This window comes from Cebus imitator, unplaced genomic scaffold (assembly GCF_001604975.1).
Source record: "Cebus imitator isolate Cc_AM_T3 unplaced genomic scaffold, Cebus_imitator-1.0 Scaffold125, whole genome shotgun sequence".
In the NCBI taxonomy this organism is placed as follows: Eukaryota; Metazoa; Chordata; class Mammalia; order Primates; family Cebidae; genus Cebus; species Cebus imitator.
In genome coordinates this window covers 3,398,112-3,418,440 of record NW_016107440.1, presented here as the reverse complement: position 1 = coordinate 3,418,440, position 20,329 = coordinate 3,398,112, and the positions used below count along the sequence as shown (strand labels likewise).

The 20,329-nt window shown below is 41.3% G+C and overlaps 1 protein-coding gene across 2 annotated transcripts in view; it reads right to left on the bottom strand.

Moving 5' to 3' along the window:
* The window catches only part of MSRA (methionine sulfoxide reductase A), a 373,388-nt gene extending 361,274 nt beyond the window's left edge, over nucleotides 1-12,114 (bottom strand). The window contains exon 1 of one of the 2 annotated variants that reach the window (XM_017540446.2): nucleotides 11,561-12,114. In XM_017540446.2, the coding sequence (XP_017395935.1) occupies nucleotides 11,561-11,696 (136 nt within the window). In that variant the 5' untranslated portion in view covers nucleotides 11,697-12,114. The remainder of the gene's footprint in view (nucleotides 1-11,560) is intronic. The other variant, XM_037742692.1, reaches the window with a different exon arrangement.
* Between the last annotated feature and the right edge of the window lie 8,215 nt (nucleotides 12,115-20,329).

The following is a 20,329-nucleotide window of genomic DNA, read 5'->3' as shown; positions in this document are numbered from 1 at the left end:
AGCACAGAGGATTTTTAGGGCAGGGAAGTTACTCCGTTTTGATACTGCAATAGTAGATATATGTCATCATACATCTGTCAAAACCCACAGACTGCACAGTAGCAAAAGTGAACTCTAATGTAAACTACAGATTTCATTAGTAATGTATCCATACTGGCTCATCAATTATAACTAAAGCAAGATGTTAAAAACAGGGGAGGGAGGAGCGTGTATCAGAATCCTGTACTTTCCACTCAATTTTTCTGTAAACCTAAAACTGCTCCCAAAAAAAGTCATTTAATTTAGAGATTAAAAAAACATATTAAAGATATAACAGCTGGCCAGGCATGGTGGCTCATGCCTGTAATCCCAAGCACTTTGGGAGGCCGAGGCAGGTGCATCACCTTAGGTCAGAAGTTCAAGACCAACCTGGCCAACATGGTGAAACCCTGTTTCTACTAAAAATACAAAAAATTAGCTGGGCGTGGTGGCAGGTGCCTGTAATCTCAGCTCATCAGGAGGCTGAGGCAGGAGAACTGCTTGAACCCAGGAGACACAGGTTGCAGTGAGCTGAGATCGTGCCACTGCACTCCAGTCTGGCCAACAGAGCAAGACTCTGTTTCAAAAGAATTATTATACATTATTATAATTATAATTATTATATTAATAGTTATGTTATTAATAATATACATTTATTCGAAATTTTGGACACAAAGGCCCTGAAGCCAGCAGGAGGCATCTCAGCACAGGCTGGGTAGGAGTAAGCAGTGTCAGGCAGGAGAAACAGTGGCTCCTAGAGCCACGGGGAGGAGAAACCAGAGACTGATAGCAGGGCTACTGGGTTGCTTCCTAATTACTTTAAAACAACATCTAAAGAAAACAACAGAGAGTCCTCATTTTAAAAACTGTATCGATTTTCTTTATCAACCATCTGGCAACACCCAAGGCAAATGGATAAATAAAATGAAGCCCAGCACCGGGCGCGGTAGCTCACGCCTGTAATCCCAGCACTTTCGGAGGCCGTGGCAGGCAGATCACGAGGTCAAGAGATCAAGACCATACTAGCCAACGTGGTGAAACCCCATCTCTACTAAAAATAAAAAAAAAGTAACCAGGTGTGGTGGCGCACACCTGCGGTCCCAACTACTCAGGAGGCTGAGGCAGAAGAATCGCTTGAACCCAGGAGGTGGAGGTTGCAGTGAGCCAAGATTGTGCCACTGCACTCCAGCCTGGTGACAGAGCAAGACTCCATCTCAAAAAAAAAAAAAAAAAAATGAAGCCCAGACTTCAGCTCTTTCATAAATCTCCATTTTCTGAAAAAATAACTGCCAGGTTTTTAATAAACATAAATAGTTCAGGCTTGAGTTCCATCATTACACTAATAGAAATCCTGCAGTTCATATCTTACACCCGGAAATTCATATCCAAATTCATACAGCTTAAGTCAGGTGTGTGTTTCCCCAAAACTACTGCAGCAAACAGCTACATAATCCTACTCATCCAAGGTCTAACTTGCAGCAGCAAATAATTCTTGCCTCCTATTCTGCACACTGAAATAAATCCAGAGCTTTTTAGTATAAGCATAAGCCTGAAGAAGAAAAAAAAATATTTTTTAAGTTATCTGGAATGGGCCCCTCAAAACCCCTCTTGCATTCAGAGGACTGGTCACCAGGTGAGGTTTCTCTTGGTGTCAGGCTGTTTCGCAGCAACCTGCCTGGGGCTGGTTAGAGACAGACTGCCTGAGCACCCTCTGTTATCAGGCCCACCTGCGCACCCTGGGGCTCTGAGAAGCACTCCTTCATGCCAATGCACACATCTCAGGGTGCGAGGAATGCTGAATGGTAAGCCAGACACTCCAGGGACCAGCAGAAGTCCCTACAGAGGGCTCACTACTAGATAAGGTGGCTGTTTATAAACTGCCTCCCAGGAAGAGGTAAGGCAATGGAGTTTTCAGCAATGCAATGCTTTCTCGGGGGCCCTGTGTGACAGCTGGCTATTTGATTCTGCAAACTCTTACACAGTTTTTTTTTTTTTTTTTTCATCTGCTAAAGACAGTGCATTCAAGATTTTTCACTTCGGGTCTCATTTTCTCCAGCTGGAATGCAATGAATTGTCTCAAAGTATTTCATTTTCATGACTCTTCCCTTTTGGGTACAATCTGTTAAAACATCACATCCTTTTAGCAGGCCAAAGGATAATTTGTGGCCTCATCTGAGCAATGCTTTTTAATTTTGCACATGGCTTTTGACCTATACAAAGTATAAAATAGACCTAACAGCAAACTAATTTTTTTGAATCAAATGTAAAATACGAAAACTTTTCAAAGGAAAATTCAACACTATTATTATTAGTTTCCTACAGTAACATCTTAGAAAGAATTCATTTTATATACATATGCTCTGGGAAGACATCTGATGTTCCTACATTTTATGCTTCCTTTTTTTCAATGTAATTATGATATAATCGTCTAAATATAGTCGCCACATTTCTTCCAGTTTCATTACCAGTCTTTGTTGTATTATAATGCAAATTTAATACACTTGTTCAACAAGTTAGTGGATCAGAATATACCCTGCTGAGAAACACTATAGATGCACTTGCATGAAAGGATATAAAATTCCTACAGAAATACAAGAAACCATGCTTTTTTTTTTTTTTTTTTTTTTTTAACATCGGGCAATAGCCTATGTTCCCTTTCATAAGAGGCCAAGCTTACAGAAAAGGTACCAGCTGACCCAAGGGACATGCAGGTCTCTAGTGAAGGAGAAATCAAGCATTTGGCATCATGAGTCAAAGTCATCAAGTATTTCACCGAACAGGAAGAGCATTTTGATAGGATAGCCAGGAGAAAGCAGCTGGAATCAGAGCGCTCTGATCATGCCAGCAGGCTCTATAACCAGGGTAGGAGTTCAGAAAACATAGTAAGGAAAATGACTACCACTGAGCACCAAATATAGGAAAGGGATTCTACCTTCATTTCCCCAAGGAGAGACTGGAATGAAAGCACAAAACAGAGTCCCAAAGCCCTACTTCCAGCTCCAATGCTAAGAGCAATCCAAGCGAAACAGCCCCAATAGGCAGCACAGAAGTAGAAAAAGCTGAGTTTAGCCTTGAAAGGCCCAAGATGTTTTCAACAAGGCTTCAAGAAAAAAACAAAACATCTTGTGTCAGTCCGTCAGGCTGCTGTAACAATCTACCATAACCCAGCAGTTGAACAACCATAGGTACTTCTTTCTCACAGCTCTGGAGACTCACAGCTCTGGAGTCCAAGATCAAAGTGCTGGCAGGTTTGGTGTCTGGAGAGCACCCAAATTCTGGTTCACTGACGATGCCTTCTCAAAGCATCCTCACATGGCCAAAGAGACTAGCTAGTTCTCTGGGGTCTCTTTCATAAAGGCACTAATCCCATTTATGTGGGTTCCACCCTCATGACTAATCACCTCACAAAGCCACCACCTACTAATCCCATCACCTATCACCTTGAGGGTGAGGATTTCAACATGAATTTGGTAGGGGCACATACACATTCAGACCATAACAACCTGGGAGGAAGGAGCTCAGAGCAGGAGGCAGACTCAGGGTGGAAGTGGAGATCTGGAATGCTGAGGCCAGCAGCAAACTACAGAAAGTGTCCAGCACTGAAAAGTGTCATTGGACAGGTCAGAGTCGCTGCTGTTCCCTAAGCAGTGAGAGAATGAAATTCTAATTTTAGGTAGATGTTGATAATGATGCTCTGGACAGCTCAGGCAGGAGAGAGTAAACACAGACCAGAGACCAATGAAGGCAAGAAGTCCTCAGGACTCATGGAAGGAAGGACATCTGGAATGCAGAGATAAGGCTCAAAGATGACCCTGAAAGAGTCTTCTGGGATGTGAGAGGAGAGCAGTGCCGCTGACAGAAGTTGGGAAATTAAAATATGCAATCAATCTTTTGAAAGCAAAACAGTAAGTTTGGTTTTAGAGCTGAGTTCAGGGTTACAGCAGGACCTACACATCTCCTAAGTATTTGGAAACGGAAAGGCGGAAATTTCACAAGGTAAAATGTACATTTCAAATGAGGGTGGTTGGAAGCGTGAGAGAAGCCAAGCCAAGCCATGGACAGACTCTTACCCTTTTGATTTCTTACCTCTTTTAGCTTAAAATGTGGTAAGGAGACAGGCACCAGTGGAAATGGTGGAATTGCTACCTGATGACAACCCAGTGGCTTACTGGAAATCTGAAACAGCTAACATAATCCACTCCTATCACATACATTTCCATTTGGCAATGGGGCAGCTCTGTTAACTTCTCGGTATCGTGACAGTCACATGAAAAGACCACATTTCTGGTCTTTGTTCTCAGGCATTAACCATATTCTTCCCAATATCCATAAACCATTATTGACTGCCTAGTGTGGGCAGCACTCTTGGTGTAGTGTTGTGAGCTCCCCATGTGGGGAGGTAAGACATAGATTGTGCAAGTTCTAGGCAATGAAACATGTAAATAGCAATGCAAGATGCCATAGAAAGGATTCATAAAGTAGTACATGGCTATTTGTCTAGTAGAGAAGAAAGGGATCACTTAGGCTGGAAAGAAAAGGGATAGGTTTCCAGGAGAAATGAAATTAGAGGAGGCAAATTTCAAGGATACTTCCTTGAAGATCAGGATATACGGACAACACAGGTCTTTCCTAAGCAGGTATTTAATAGACATTTAATGAATGAATAAGTAAAACAATCAGAGTATGTAATCCACACTATGGGTATAGTCATGTGAGCAATGCAGAGGCAGAATAGTGAAACACGTTAGGCAAGACATGGGGTTCTAGAGGGAAACAGTGGAGAAGAGACTGGAGAAGTAGGTAAGGATCACACTGAGGGAGGTATGGACTACCCTCATCCCTGGGACTTCAGGGAAACACTAAACATTCTGGAACAGGCTGTAAAATCAAAGAGCTATGGGCAGGATGCAAAGAGGAGAAATAACAGTTCTGTATCCTACAATTTAGAAATTAATCACACATTGGGGACAACTTTTCTAAAAGGAGAACTGTTTTCGATCATTTTCTTTTAAAAAATCAATGTACATCACTCACAATAAAATACACATAATGCCTTCGACATAATAGTGGAAGGAATTTGTCCCCAAAGATCTGTTCTTTGTATAAATGATGCCACCACAATTGATGCTTCAATAAAAATGAATATTTATGAAATGTAAAATGACTTGGATTAACTTATTCCAATTTCACTCTCTAAATTTAGATTTTTAAATCATGCCAAAATGTAGATTTTGATTACAAAAGCAAGTTGGAGAAAAAAAGATGTACTTGACAAGAAAAAGAGCAAAATTAAAAAAAAAAAAAACTTGAAATAAGTATGACAAAAGATGACAGAAAGGTGGTCAATTATACTAAAAACAGCAAGACAGATCATCTTCAAAGTGGAGTTAATTCACAAATGCAGTCACATTACAAGAAGCAAAAGTTACAAAAAAGCATGAAGTAAAACGTCTATGTCTTCCATCCATCCTCATCTCATTACATGTCCCCCTCCCCAGCTATTAGTTTCTTAGCTATCATTTCAAAGTTTCTCTATACATACACATTGTTTTCCCTCCTGTTCACAGGAATGTTAGCATACTATCCATCTGCACTGTTCAGACCTTACTTTTTCCACTTAACACAACATCTTGGCAATCCCTCCATACCCATTCATACAGATGTTCCACATTCTTTTACAGCTGCATATCCATTGTGACAATGAACCATAATTTATTTAACTAGCCCCTATTGATAGGCATCTGGGTTGTTTCCAGCCTTGTGCTATTGCAAACAAAGCTGCAGTGAATAACCTGGTAGTCATCATTGGCATGCGTGGAAGTTACATCCTGAGGATAATTTCCCAGAAATTTCTGGGTCAAAGGTATTATGCATTTAAATTTTTGATAGATACAACCAAATTGCCTTCCATAAGAGTTGAGTCAATTTATACTCTTGCCAGCTATGTAGAGGAGTGCCTTTTTCCTTTAGAATTTACCAACACAGTGTATCATCAAAGTTCCAGATTTTTGCCAGTCTGAAAAATGAAAAATGGCATTTGCCTTCTCCTCATTATGAGTGAAGTTGAGCATCTTTTTATATGCTTAAGAGCCAATTGTACTTCCTTTTCTGTAAACGGTCTGTTCATAACATTTGTCTATCTTTCTAATGGATAGCGTTTTTCTTATTAATTTCTAGAAGCTTCTTATATAACTAAAAAGATTGCTCCTTCACCTACGAATTGCAACTATTTACCATAATTTGTCTTATGGCTTTGCTTATGGTGATTTTTGCAATGCAGAAGATTTTTACCGTGATATGATCTAATTTATTAGTCTTTTATGTTTTCTGATTTTCAAGTCAAGGTTAAGAAAGGCTTTCCTCACACCCAGATTATAAATACATTCTATTCTCATACTTTGTTTCGTCTTACAATTATGTAAATGGAAAAAGAGTACAGGAGTTAAGGCCAGAAACTCTATAGCCAAACTGACTAGGTTCATATCCCAGCTCCACTACTTATCAGCAATGTACGTTGGATGAACTGCCTAACATCTCTGGGCCTCAGTTTCCACATCCATAAGCAGTGATAATAATAGTTACTACTTCTTTGGGTTACTTGAGTATTAAAAGTAAATTACTACAGTCCCTGGCACATAAGACACTTAACAAGTGTAAGCTATTATCATCATATATCTGGAATTTATTCCATCAAACATTAAAATTTATCCTGGTTTACGGTGTAGAGATCCAACCTTTTTTTCCATATGGCTACCCAGTTGTCCCAACATCATTTATTAAATATTTCACCTTTTCCCCACTGATTTGAGACATCACCTTTATCAAATGCTACATTCCCATATGTATTTCAGAACTTCTGATCCTTTTTCCTCTTTTGTACATTTCAAATTGCCTTACCTTGTATTACCATATTGGCTGTATCTACAATACAATGTAAAATAATGTAAAATAATAACCCATCAGTCAAAGTAGGCCAATTCATGTTATAATCCAATTTAGGTAGCCTGGGAGAAATTAAACATAAAAAGTTTAAAGGTTTGAATCTTACCTTCTAACAAAGTATACATCAACAACTAGATAGCACTTAATAAAAAGGTGGAAGTTTCCTTAAGAATATAAAAAAGGTAGGACTTCTTTTTAAAGGTGGATCAAAACTCAGATAACACCAAAAAAAACTAACAGTGCATACCTGACACAAGATACTAGGCTGAGCTCTGCCTTTGTCTGACTATCAGTGGAAATCTCAATGTTTCTTCATTAAATTCAGCCTAAAGTGGGCCTTTGGGCTGAAATAGATGAAATAGCAATTTATTCCTATGCTGGAATTATCTGCTCTTTAAATATTCAGTAGATACTCCTGGTGAAACTGACATAATGCTTTGGGAGGAGTTAACTCTTGGGCAACTTTATTTCTTCTATAAAAATCAAGCTGCTTAGATTTTCTACCTCTTCTAGGGTCAGACTGGATCAATTATATTTCCTAAAAATTATTTTCATCAAAGTTTTAAAATTTATTTTCAAAGAGTTCAATAGTCTCCTATTCTTTAAATTCTGTTTTTATGATTTCCTTTTCTCAGGTCTTATTTTCTATATTTGTACTTTCTTCCTTTTATTCTTGAGACGAGCTCATTGTTTATAAATACTATTGGTGTAGTTCAATTTTTTTTTCCAAAGAGTCACCTTTTGGATTACATTGTCCTACTGTTTTTTCTATTTATATTTAAAATTCTTAGAAAAGGATACCTTCTGATGGTGTTCTACACCCGTTTTTAACATCTATTAGTGCCCCCAAAAAAGCAATATAACAACAAATACAATGAACACTAAGAACGTAAACACAAGAAAGCCAAGACTGAATCGAATTTGCCAGTTATTTTAAATGACAACTCCAAATCCCGAACACCTAATCCCACTTATACTATGTAAGAAGGTAAGATTCAATCCCAAACACAGATTAGCAACGTTTCCTAATGCAATATGCAAAAACAAGTTCCACATAAAATAAAAGTTGGGCTTTGTGTTAGTCTGTTCCCACACTGCTATAAAGAACTACCTGAGACAGGGTAATTCATAAAGAAGAGAGATTTAATTGGCTCATGGTTTCACAAGCTGTACAGGAAGTATGGCTGGGTAAGCCTCAGGAAACTTACAATCACGGCAGAAGGGAAAGCTGGCACATCTTCATACATTGGAGCAAGAGAGAGAGAGAGCGTGCAAAGAGGGAAGCTACACACTTTTAAACAATCAGATCTCGTGAGAACTCATTCACTCTCATGAGAACAGCAAGGGCAAAGTCCACCCCCCATGTTTCAATCACCTCCCACCAGGCCCCTCCTCCAACACGTGGGAATCATAATTCTAAATGAGACTTAGGTGATGACACACAGCCAAACTATATTGGGCTTTTACAATAATTATAGCAATTCATTGGAAACAAGATCAGTTCTGACTGTAAGGAACCCACAACTTAACAAAATGGAAGGCATTCTGGGGTTTTAATTATAAGCCTTCCACCTCCAGTATATTTTCAACAATACAATACCAATACAGTTCAACAAGTATGAATTCCCCTTGTTCCTCCGTCCCAAGTTCTCAGAATATTGCTTGGTGGTCAGGCACTGAAGCAGAATGAGACCACTTCCACATATAGGGAAAACACATTGTCATGTACCCTATCAGCCAGCCAGTGCTGCCCAGATGCCCCCTAACCTGAACAGAGCAGGCTGGAAATGAGGCAGTCCAGGGCAGGTTCTGTTTTCACCACCCACCCAAGTAGGCCTGTTCATGTTTTGATCCATTTTAGGTAGGCTGGGAAAAATTACACATTGAAAAAGTTCGAAGGTTTGACTCTTTCCGTCTTTCAACGTGGAAATCTATAAGTAGGCCACAGTTTGTAAAAGGGTGGAATTTTCCTTAAGGATATAAAAATGGTAGGATGAATGCTAAGATGATAACACTTAAAACCACAAGGATTTGATAATAGTACACACCTGATACTAGGCTGATTTAAAGGCACTAAGGAGACAGGCCTTCTCAAATCAAAAGGCAATGCTTTTGTCACGCAACTTTTGAGAGTCAGGGTACAAATAATGGTGGTAATACAGAGAAAGGAGGAGTTGAGAAACAGGATGCAAGTTGCAGTAGACGTGAATTTAACATTCAAAACCATACTGCTAACTCCTTAAGTTTCAAGTTTATAGCCACTGAAACCCGATGAAGAAATAACACTGCCCATTTCTGGAGCTAGTCAGGGCTTTCAGCAACCTGTCAAGGCTCCGGAGTGGAGACTGGAATGTCCACAATCTAAATTTTAAACACTTTTTGCGGAAAAAGTTACAACAGATGAACAATAAGAACATATGCATTGTAGGCTTGGCCCTACACCAAAAAAAAAAGCAGTTTACTGGCCCAGATACAGAGATGTGTCGGTGTACCAAAAACACTCAAAGCTATATGAAGACAGCAGAACCTGGAAAGGAACCAGGTCCTGAGGTTTTGCAGTTAAAGTTATGGTGGGGATATGAAAAAAACTGTTGGCTCATTTCTGAAATGTTTGCTAATCTTTTACCCCAAATCTCATTTACATATTAGGAAACAGATTGGAAAGCCTTTCGTTAAGATAAAGCCAAAGTAAATTTTGGTCATTCTTGACCTTGAACCAGTTTGGAAATCTGAAGAAGAGTTTTTGGATTATTTGGTTTTTTGGTGTCTGGGAGAGCATAGCAAAGGCACAGTAGTGTGTGAACAGGAAGTATAGCACAAGCTGAGGAAGTTTAGCATTTGAAAAGTGTTGCCTTTAAACATACACTTAGAAATACCTGCCTGTAAAAGAAAAAAAAAATTAAGATACATTTATGAGATATAAATGTAATTATAAGATAATCTGGTTATATTTTATATATCTATATATAAGTATACATATTTAATAATCTAGATTTGTTTCAAAACTCAATCTCTGAATTTGAATAAAAAATAAACCCCTACGGCTGAGTTGAAGGGGAAATGATGGGGAAACCAGGGAATGGAAACTGCCAATTCGATTAATAATAAACAAGTCACACAATTTCTAAACTACCTCTAATCCAAAAAAACTCTACCTTTTCTAATCTCATACTGATTATTCTACGAGAATGACAAACTCTCAATAGGACCTCCTCCTATCCTCAACAATTCTTGAAGGAAAAGAAAAAGAAACTTCCTAGAAAAATTTTTAAACGCTGAATTTCTTTGGCATTGAGCCATGTGTAGCAGATTAAACATCACTTAATCCTCCAACAACTCTAAGGCAGTGGTTTACAAGCTACAGCCTACATTACAATCACCTGGAGGACTAGTTTGGGCGCTTGTTGGGCTCCACCCCCCGAGTCTCTGATTCAGTAATGGGGCGAGGCCACCCCGAGTGGATGCTGCTGCTGCGGGTGGAGGGCACTTTTGAGAAGCGCCGCACTAAGGTAATACTAACTTATGGCCCTCGTACTGGGAACCCAGTGCTATATGCAGCAGACATTGAAAGACTTTTTTTTTTTTTTTTTGAGACGGAGTTTCACTCTTGTTACCCAGGCTGGAGTGCAATGGCGCGATCTCGGCTCACCGCAACCTCCGCCTCCTGGGTCCAGGCAATTCTCCTGCCTCAGCCTCCTGAGTAGCTGGGATTACAGGCACGCGCCACCATGCCCAGCTAATTTTTTGTAGTTTTAGTAGAGACGGGGTTTCACCATGTTGACCAGGATGGTCTCGATCTCTTGACCTCGTGATCCACCCGCCTCGGCCTCCCAAAGTGCTGGGATGAACGACTTTTTTAAACTTTTACAGTTTACCATTACATGGCATCGAATCATGCGAACATTTTTCTAAAATTTCACCGTTATTGTATTTTCCCCAGGTATTGGAGTGAGAATAACTAGAAAGTTTTCCAAGTTTGAGGAGCACCAATTTAAATTGACCCAGCGCACAGCAGCCCTTGCCCGCTGGGGACAGCCGGGCCGACCTAGCGCAAGAGGGAGATCTGGGGGTGACTCTTGCAGCCAGAACACCGGCCTGAGACGCAGTTCCACATTTAAGGTTTTCATCGTCTAGTCTCATGCCGGAGCTTCCCGGGACAACACTCGCACCAACCCTGCTGCAGGTGTCCTGTCCCGGCGGCCAGCGCAGAAAAGACAAGAAAGGAGGGCGTAGAACAGCGCCACGGGAGCCAGCGAGCAAGGGCGGACCCCAGCGGCGCCTTTCCTGCCCAAAACGTGGGACCGCCAGGATATCTGCACTCCAGGTGAGTGTGACCGACGCACGGGACTCCTTCAAAGTGCCCGGTTTAGTTCCACAAGATGAGACACCAAAGACAAAGGAACATCAGTGGAGCCCAGGGTCACCCCTGCCCCGGCCGGCGCCCCTTCGCGCCTGCGCAGACCGGCTACCCGCCCGAGGCCCGCCCGCGGCTTCCTTCCGGGCAGCGGGTGTGGGGAGAGTGAAGGGGGGGCGCGGCCCTGGGGTACAGGCACGCATGCGCAGTGTCGCCGCCAGCGCCCTCCGCCTGGCCGGTGCTTACCCGCCACTGCGGTCGGCTCCTTCTGGCCCGGTAAGGCCTCCTGGGGGCTGACGATCTTCATTGCCGAGTCGCCCATCCTTGGGACTGGAAAGAGGCTGTGGAGGAGTTGGCGAGCCCTCCGGGTGGCCGAGAGCATGGGAGAGCACTAGCCGAGGGGCGGTCGCGGGGGACTGCGCGGTCAAGAGCGGAGTCGCCGCCTGAACGGCTGAAAGGGGGGTCCGCGGCTGGAAACGGGGGGCAGCTGGGGCGCGGGCGGGCGCAGGACGCTACTGACCGGGCCGGCGGCCTCCTGGAATCGAAGTTGCGCAAGGCCGGAGTCGTACCGGCTGTCACCGAGGGCGTGTTCCTTCCCTGCGGGGGGGTGACGCCCAGCGAGGTCCTCTGGCTCTCCGCTCGGGACGAAGTTCTGGGGCAGAGAACAAGTGCCCTCCTGCCGCACCAAGTACGTGAAGCGGCAGAGGCCAAAAAACAGCGCCGAGCTCTTGGGGCTGGGGTTTGATTTTAAAGTTCTTGCCGTGTCACCCTGACTGCAGTTCAGCGTTCCCCAGTACGACAGAAGTGGACCTGCCTTGCAGCCAGCTAGACTGTCCTTTTTTATTGGCGACATTGCCATGACGGTCATCAGAAGGGTTTCTATTCGTCCAAAGTGAAAATTAAGCACAGTTCTCAAAAGCACGAAATAGGCGAGATGAATTCAATGTTATGTATTTACAGATAAATTTGCTTCAGGCCCATTTTGCAGTATGCACAATACGGGAGCAAAGCACCAACAGCATGATTAAGGAATTGTAGGTGAACTTCATGGTGCTGTTGGATCATTCTTGTTTCTGAAATCAAAAGCAATGACATTTGTTCCTGTGACAAATTCTCACACTGAAGGTAAAGTGGTTAGAGCCAGGGGATTGACTCGGGAGTTATCTGTGTGAGACTTTGGGTTAACACAGGTGTTTTGGTCATCTCAGATAAGGAAAGGAACTTCAAGTTAGCACCCACAGAAAGAAGGCTTTGACCCAGCTTCCTGCATGGGTTTAGTTGCCACTTTGTTTTCATGTGGTCTCCACTGTAATGTAAGGAGGGCAGGAGGATTAGCAGTGCTGTTGTGTAAATACAGTGTGTTGCCAGGCATACAACATTTAAAAGAGTCTAGCTTTGATTTTGTAATTTGTCTTTTTCCTGGGCAAAATCATGCCTAAACTGTTTGTTACTGCTATGAGGCTATACCAAGTAGGTTCCACTGTCCTTTCATGAAAACACCCCCCAGGAGTCCCTTCTAGGCTCGTGAAGGCCTGGTCACTGTTAAGGGTCTGAAAAAATAGTCATTCTGTCAAAATATTTTGTGTTTTTCACTTATTGCGTTTTGATACATACTGATTTGTTTTTCTGTGTTTTGTGGTTGTTTGAAGTTTCACATGCCAGAAACACTCTGCAACTAAGAACTGAAGAATGTTTCATGTGGAGAAATACTTGGCATGATGGCTCATGCCTATAGTCCCAACACTTTGGGAGGCTGAGGCAGGAGGATTGCCTGAGGCCAAGAGTTTGAGATGCCATCTTTACAAAAAAAAAAAATGTTTTTAAGTAACTGGGCATGGTGGTGTGGTGGGGCACACCTGTGGTCCCAGCTACTTGGGAGACTGAGGCAGGAGGAACGCTGGAGCCTGAGAGGTAGAGGCTGCAGTGAGCTATGGTCACACCACTGTGCTCCAGCCTGGGCAACAGAGCAAGATCCTGTCTCAAAAAAAGTACTTATTTAATTTTGATGTTAGATGAAAAAGTACAACAGAAGTAACTGTGTGTGAATGTATATGTAGTATATGTGAAAATACATATACTCCCAGTTGCATACCCTCTGAAGAACTGGAAAAAAAATGAAATTTTTTTGTTGTTCAGGGTAGTGTGATTCTACTGATTTTCATTCTTTAAACTTCTTTAAGCGTTCTTTGTTACAATGTTCTCAAGTGTTCCAATGGCTGTTACTTTTATAATTATAAATGAATAAGCATTTTTAAAAGAACAGGTATATCTTATTTCAGAAACAAGGGTTTTTCATCTCATTTACCAGAATAGTTGCAAGAAAAGTTACATTGAGTTTCTTTGGATTTTTGAGGAAAGAATTGAACATTTCTGTCTTCAATGATGCCATTTTCACCACTAGGACTTCCTTTTCTTCAGGCATTCCATCTAATCCAGCGGTCCCCAACCTTTTTGGCACCAGGGACAAGTTTCATGGAAGACAGTTTTTCCATAGATGGGGAAGGGGAAGTGGGGGATGATTTCAGGATGAAACTATTCCACCTCAGATCATCAGGGATTAGTTAGCTTCTCTTGACCTTGATCCATCCACCTCGGCCTCCCAAAGTGCTGGGATTACAGGCATGAGCCACTGTGCCTGGCCTAGTTAGCTTCTCGTAAGGTGTGTGCAGCCTAGATCCCTCACATGCACAGTTCACAATAGGGTTTATCCTCAAATGAAAATCTAATGCCACTGCTGATCTGACAGCCACATCTAACTTGGGAAGGTGGGAGATGAGGTTCTCTTGCAGAGTGACTGGGTCCAACTAATACTTGGATACTTGGCAGTTCTAATAATAACACAAGAATGTACTTTGGATAACAGTGTCACAATCTACTCCTGTGGCCCCTCAAATATCCATGGATACCCTTCTGACACATAGGACACACCCTATTTGAAGAAAGAAAAACCCAAAGTTCCAAGCAGTTACTGGATTCAGCTCAGCGTCCATGATCTAAAGATGTACAGTCCCTTACAAGTCTGGATATAACTCTTCATCCCCTTTCCCTTCCCCACACAGCCAGTATGCAGTGGTGAAGTCGGTCACGAACACCAATTTGGAAAAAGAGGACAAAATAGCAGTTCTTTGTCTAAACAAATTGGAAGAGGAGATTAGACTGCAAAGGTAGTGAAGTAAATTCTTGGTTAGACCCCAGTTCTGTTTACCAGGAGGAACTCTCTTCTTTGTTGCATCTGAAGGTAGTCTACCCACTGGTAGGTTCTTACCCGTGATCCATGATGAACATGCTCCATGAGAGGCTACACATCCGTTTATATCCGGTTTCTTACTGGTGCACTTTTGAGGGATTGTGGGTTACTTTAGTAGGGTCAGATAGACACAGGCATTGGCAAGCTAGGCTTATAGCTTCTTTGTCAATTCAATTTTTAAAGATACTGAATGGATTTCATATCCATTTGTTTCTTGTATAGTTCCTTTCACAAATAACCACGGATACAGATATCAATTAGTCATATTTCTCATGCCTAACTACTCTTCAGGTTTATTTACTAGACTCTGTCTCATGTCTCATGTCTCCTGTATCTACTAACTTAATGGCCATATGCTTACAGCCAGCAAAAACGGCAGGCATATCTAGGAAGGCAGTGCCTTAAGGTGACCTCTGTTCCTTGCTTGGCTTCCATTGTCCAGCAGAGAACACTTGGCTGATGGCCTTTGAGAAGTGCCTTGGGTCACAGTTTTATCTTCTGCTATCGGAAGTGTAATAGCACTTGGCTTCATCAAAACTAGAAGACCTGAATCACCACTCAGTCCGTTTGTATTGCAGACTACAGGCAGAGAACTCCAATCTTAGCATAGCTTTATTTCCTTCCAGCTCTGTTAACAAAATGACTAGTTTTTACCTGAGTTCATCTTTACTGAAGTACTTTGCTAGAGACAGGAAGAAGTCAATACGCTCTCATTGACCCAGAGATTCACTCCAGCCATTTTCCCTGCTACTACAGTTTCAAAGAGCAAGAGTTTGCCTGCTAAGATATTAAGTTGACAATTTTATCAAATGTTTTATGGCAGAAAAAAACAAAAAGGAGGGGGGTGGTCATCAGCTTTCCCCTTATAATCCCTGTGCGGCCTGTCAGGTAAATTAATACTACATAATTTAGGTTAATTTCATGATATCTACAGAAAATCTAGAGCTAATATGTTAGTTTAACAACATTGCAATACAAAATCTATATGCAAAAATCAATTGTATTTCTATGAGACAAAAAATGGAAATCAGAATTTTTAAAATACTACTTATTAGCATCAAAAATGTTTAAAATTTGTATCTGACTAAAGATGTGTTAGGCCTGCACATCAAAACACAAAACATTGCTAAGAGAAATGTTAAAAGACCTTAAAAAAAAAAAAAGTGGAGCTATACCATGTTCGTGGATCCAAAGCCTCTCAGTATTGTTAAATGCCAGTTCTCTCCAAAATGATCTATAGATTCAACACAATCTCAATGAAAATTGTAGCAGGATTTTTTGGTAGAAATTGGTGAGCTTATTCTAAAACTCAAGTACAAATGCAAAGAACCTGCTATAGCCCAAAACTGAGGAGTCCAGTTCCAGGCCAAAATCTTACTTATCTTGTGGGCCTGACCATGGCAATTGCAAAGGCTTTGCCTAGCAGACCTCAGGAAAGCTTCCCTACTCACACCAGATGTAGAGCACGGGCAGTGAACTGCAGTCTCAGAAGAAAGTTGCAGTCAAGAACTCAGGCCTTCCCCCACGCCAGCCATGCTTATAATTACATCTGCATTTTGAGCCCAGTCACCTCCATTTGGAGACCTCTGTATTGGGAGACAGGGTGCAGGAGAGTTATTAAGATAATTCTCCACTCTCAGTACTCATAGGTCTGCCCACCCTCCCTCCCTCCACCTCCATAAGACAGCAGGAGGCTACCTGATTTCAAGATTTACTGTAAAGCTACAATATCCGAGAAAGTGTGGTGGTGGTGACCACAAGAGACAAATAGATTCATGGAACAAAATAGTTCAAAAAAAAAACCCCTACACATACTTGGTCAGTCGATTTTCAGCTAAGGTGCAAAAATAGTTCAGTGGCTTCTAAACTTCTAAAACTCTTCTGTTGTTTCTAAACTGCCCAGTCTATGGTACTCTGTTATAGCAGCCTGATAGATTAAGACAATTAGTGAGAAATGGAGCTTTTATTATGTTTAAGCCACTGTGGTTTTGAGTGGCTGAGTAGTTCTTAAACATCAGCATACACCAGAATTACATGGAGGGCTTATTAAAACAGATTGCACAGCCCCAACCTGGAGTTTCTGATCCAGTAGTTTGAGTTAGCCCTGAAACTTTGCATTTTCTGACAAATTCTTGGGTGATGCTGACAGTGCTGGTCCAGGCAGCAAACTTTGTGATTCATTGTTCTGGTGGAACCACACCCGAAATCCTGGCCCTCAGTTAACATGCCTCTAGAGCCCAGAATCTGTGATTGTTCTCAACTGTCTTTACCCGTTCTAGGTTGCACGCTGAATCCAATTCTAAAACTTAGCTCAGTGTCAATTATTCAAAGCTATCATTGCTGAATATTAAGAAATTTGAAACATAACCAGAAACCATGGTAAGAGCTAGGAAATACAGGATATTCAACAGCACCTGATAGAATCTGCTGGACCCTCAAAATCTAGATTCCAGAACCTAAATAATTTAAAACTTCTCTGCAATAATCTGTGATTTTCAGAAATTACAACTAAAACTTTAAATAACATTTTTTAAATCTATGTCACATTAAATTAAGCTTTGATTTTCTTTTATTTTTTTAATCATTCCTCTTCATAGACCAAGCATGTTATTGAATCAGATCAAAAGTTGTGAGGAGAGCAAAGCAGAGAAAGTAACAGCCCAGTGGCTGAAAATGGAAAATGAAAACCTCCACAGGGGAATCATAACATTTTGAGTGGCAGCAGTGCCCAGCAGTCAACACACACAGGTGGTGACAAGCAACAGTATTTGGAAACCAAAAAACATCAAAGGTGCTATAAGAGAATGTACAGGAAATCTTTCAAGTGTGTAAGTCGATGATGATGATGATGCAGAAATGTAGAGGCTGTACAACATGTCTTTGCATACTTAGTACCATTAACAATTTGACAATTTAGCACAAGATGTATATAAAATATATCTCCAAGAGAATGTGTTCTTAATCAAACTTCAAAACTGATCCATCAAAGTCAATAGTGCAAAGCACCAAATACCTGTGGATGATGTATTCCTGGGAACTAAAACCGAAATAAAGTTTCATAATTCATTTATGAAATAGTCTGAACTCAGAACATATAAGCCAGTTAATTAAATTTTTTGCTTTCTAATTTTAAAAATAATATTCTATGAGAACACGTTAAGTATAAAGAAGAAAACATCAGTGACCTTCTATTGCAGTAGATCAGATCTTCCTTCCCACCCCTTCCAGATGGATTGAGGATTCCCTGAGCTTCCTGCTCATTTCCAGTGATGAAAAGCACCGTCCAGTTTGGTCTATACTTAGACTTCACTCAGGTCTACGTTCATACTCACTCCCTTCCCCACTCCCAGCCCAGCATGGATCCAACTTCCCTCCCAAAAGACACAAATTGGGAGGAGATCTGCTTTTCCTTCTCCCTGGGATCAAGCTCTTTTAGGATTGGGGCCTAGGAACAGGGATGGAAGAAATGGAACAGGACTTTCTTTACCTAACCCACCAGTGTGCTTCTGCCCTGGTGTTTGTTCTGTTGGCTTCTCAGGTTCAGAGTCACTGGCGTGGCAGTTGTCCATGTGGAGTGTGTATCTAGCAAACTCTGAACACTCAAGCGAGTCTCCCCATGCAAGGCACCTTGACATGGGAGCTCCACTACCAGGAAACCTCCTCCAGAGGTTCTTCAGCTTCTGCTCCAGAGGCACAGTCCACAGTGTCTGGCCGCTCAGAACCCCTTGCCCCAGGAAGCCTAAGCTCATGAGCATTATGGAGGCAATCTCAACTAAGCTAAGCTCCCATAGCTTCCAGTCCTTTAGTTCCAGGGGAGCTTACACCTACTCACCTTGCCAAGCAGTAGGACCACTCCTCCTTCCTCTCCATTCTCCCTTTCCCTGCTAAGAAAAGGACAGAGCAGACCTACAGGGTACAGGGTTTCAGTGGAAATTTCCCCTGGGGAAAAATGCTGATTACGCACCTTGCAGACCTACCCCATCTGTGGATGATTCTAGTCCCTTTAGCTTTGGTGGAATGCGCAGACCATTTGACATCCCAGTGCCTTCCCCCTCCACCCCCACCACCAGCCTTTTACTTATACACACTGGGGAGCTTTGACCACTTTTTAATAAACTCTGAGCAGTTAGACCCAACTGTTTGAAGATCTCTTTTGACTTGGGGTACCTGATGTCTCTTTGCCCTAAACTTTGGGTCCTTTTTGCCAACCTGGGGAAAAAGGTGAGTTTCCCTCAACATAGTTACATAAATAGCATATTCAGATTCATGGGCAACAGAAATAAAGCAAATAACCCACCTAAGCATGGTGACTCATGCCTGTAATCTTATGATTTGGAAAGCTGAGCTGGGAGGATTGCTTGAGGCCAGGAGTTCAAGACCAGCTGGGGCAACATAGCAAGATTTCATCTCTACAAAAAATAAAGTTGGCCAGGCATGGTGGTGCATACCTGTAGTTCCAACTACTCAGGAGGCTGAGGTGGGAGGATTGCTTGAGCCCTGAAGTTTGAGGCTGCAGTGAGCCATGATTGTGCCACTGTACGCCAGCCTAGACAACAAAGCAAAACCCTTGTCTCTTAAAAAAAANAAAAAAAAAAAAAAAAAAAACTCAAAATGTCAACAGTGGTTATCTAATGAGATTGAAAGTAATTTTTATTTTTCCCATTACTTTTTTTACTTTCAAATTTTCTCTTTTTTAAAATTATTATTTTTATATAATATTTGTACATATTTTGGGGGTACTTGTGATATTTTGATACTTATATACATTTGTAATAATCAAGTCAGGGTAATTGGGCTATATCACCTCAAACATTTTTCTTTATGTTGGAAATGTTGAAATTATTCTATTTTAAAATGTATTCTAAGATTTTCTACAGTGGACATATATCACTTTTATAATCAGAAAGTAAACAATATTTTTTGAGACAGAGTCTTTGTCTGTTGCCCAGACTGAACTGCATTGATCCAATTTCAGCTTATTGCAATCTCTGCCACCATGACTCAAGTGGTCCTCCCACCTCAGCCCACCGAGTAGCTGAGACCACAACTGTGTACCATCATGCCCAGGTAATTTTATTTTTTGTAGATATAGGGGTCTCATTATGTTGCCCAGGCTGGTCTCAAACTCCTGGGCTTAAGCAATCCTACCCGTTCGGCCTCCTAAAGTGCTGGAATTACAGGCATTAGCCACAGTGCCCAGCTGTAAACAGTGTAATTTAACAAAAAATTATTAGTATAAACATGAGCTGTAGATTGGTAAAAAGAAAAAATAATTAGGCTATTTTAACCTGTAGAACTTTTAAATTTTAGTGTCAAATACTGGGTTACCCCATTGAGCTAGATTTTTTGTCTCCTTTAATTTATTCATGCCTTGAAAAGAAAGATAAAATGTCTGCATTATCAACGAAAACTTTCCTTCTGCACCTTCAGAAGAAATTAGGGCTTTTAAAAGTTAATTATCCAATTTTAGTTATATGTTGAAAAGAGGGCTGGTACTGTATTTATTGAGTTTATTTTATTAAATTCTCATTAGCAAGTAAATATTTTTAATTGCTAGCCAGTAATTATGAAATGTATTATGCCCTCCACATTGTGGAGAAAGCTTTTCTGCATTCTATTATAGTTACTTCAACTTGTTAATTTTTTTTTTTTTTTTTTTAATGGATTCTGGCTCTGTAGCTCAGGCTGGACCTCAGTGGCATGCTCCCATTTCACTGCAACCTCCACCTCCCAGGTTCAAGCAGATCTCCTGCCCACTACCTGAGTAG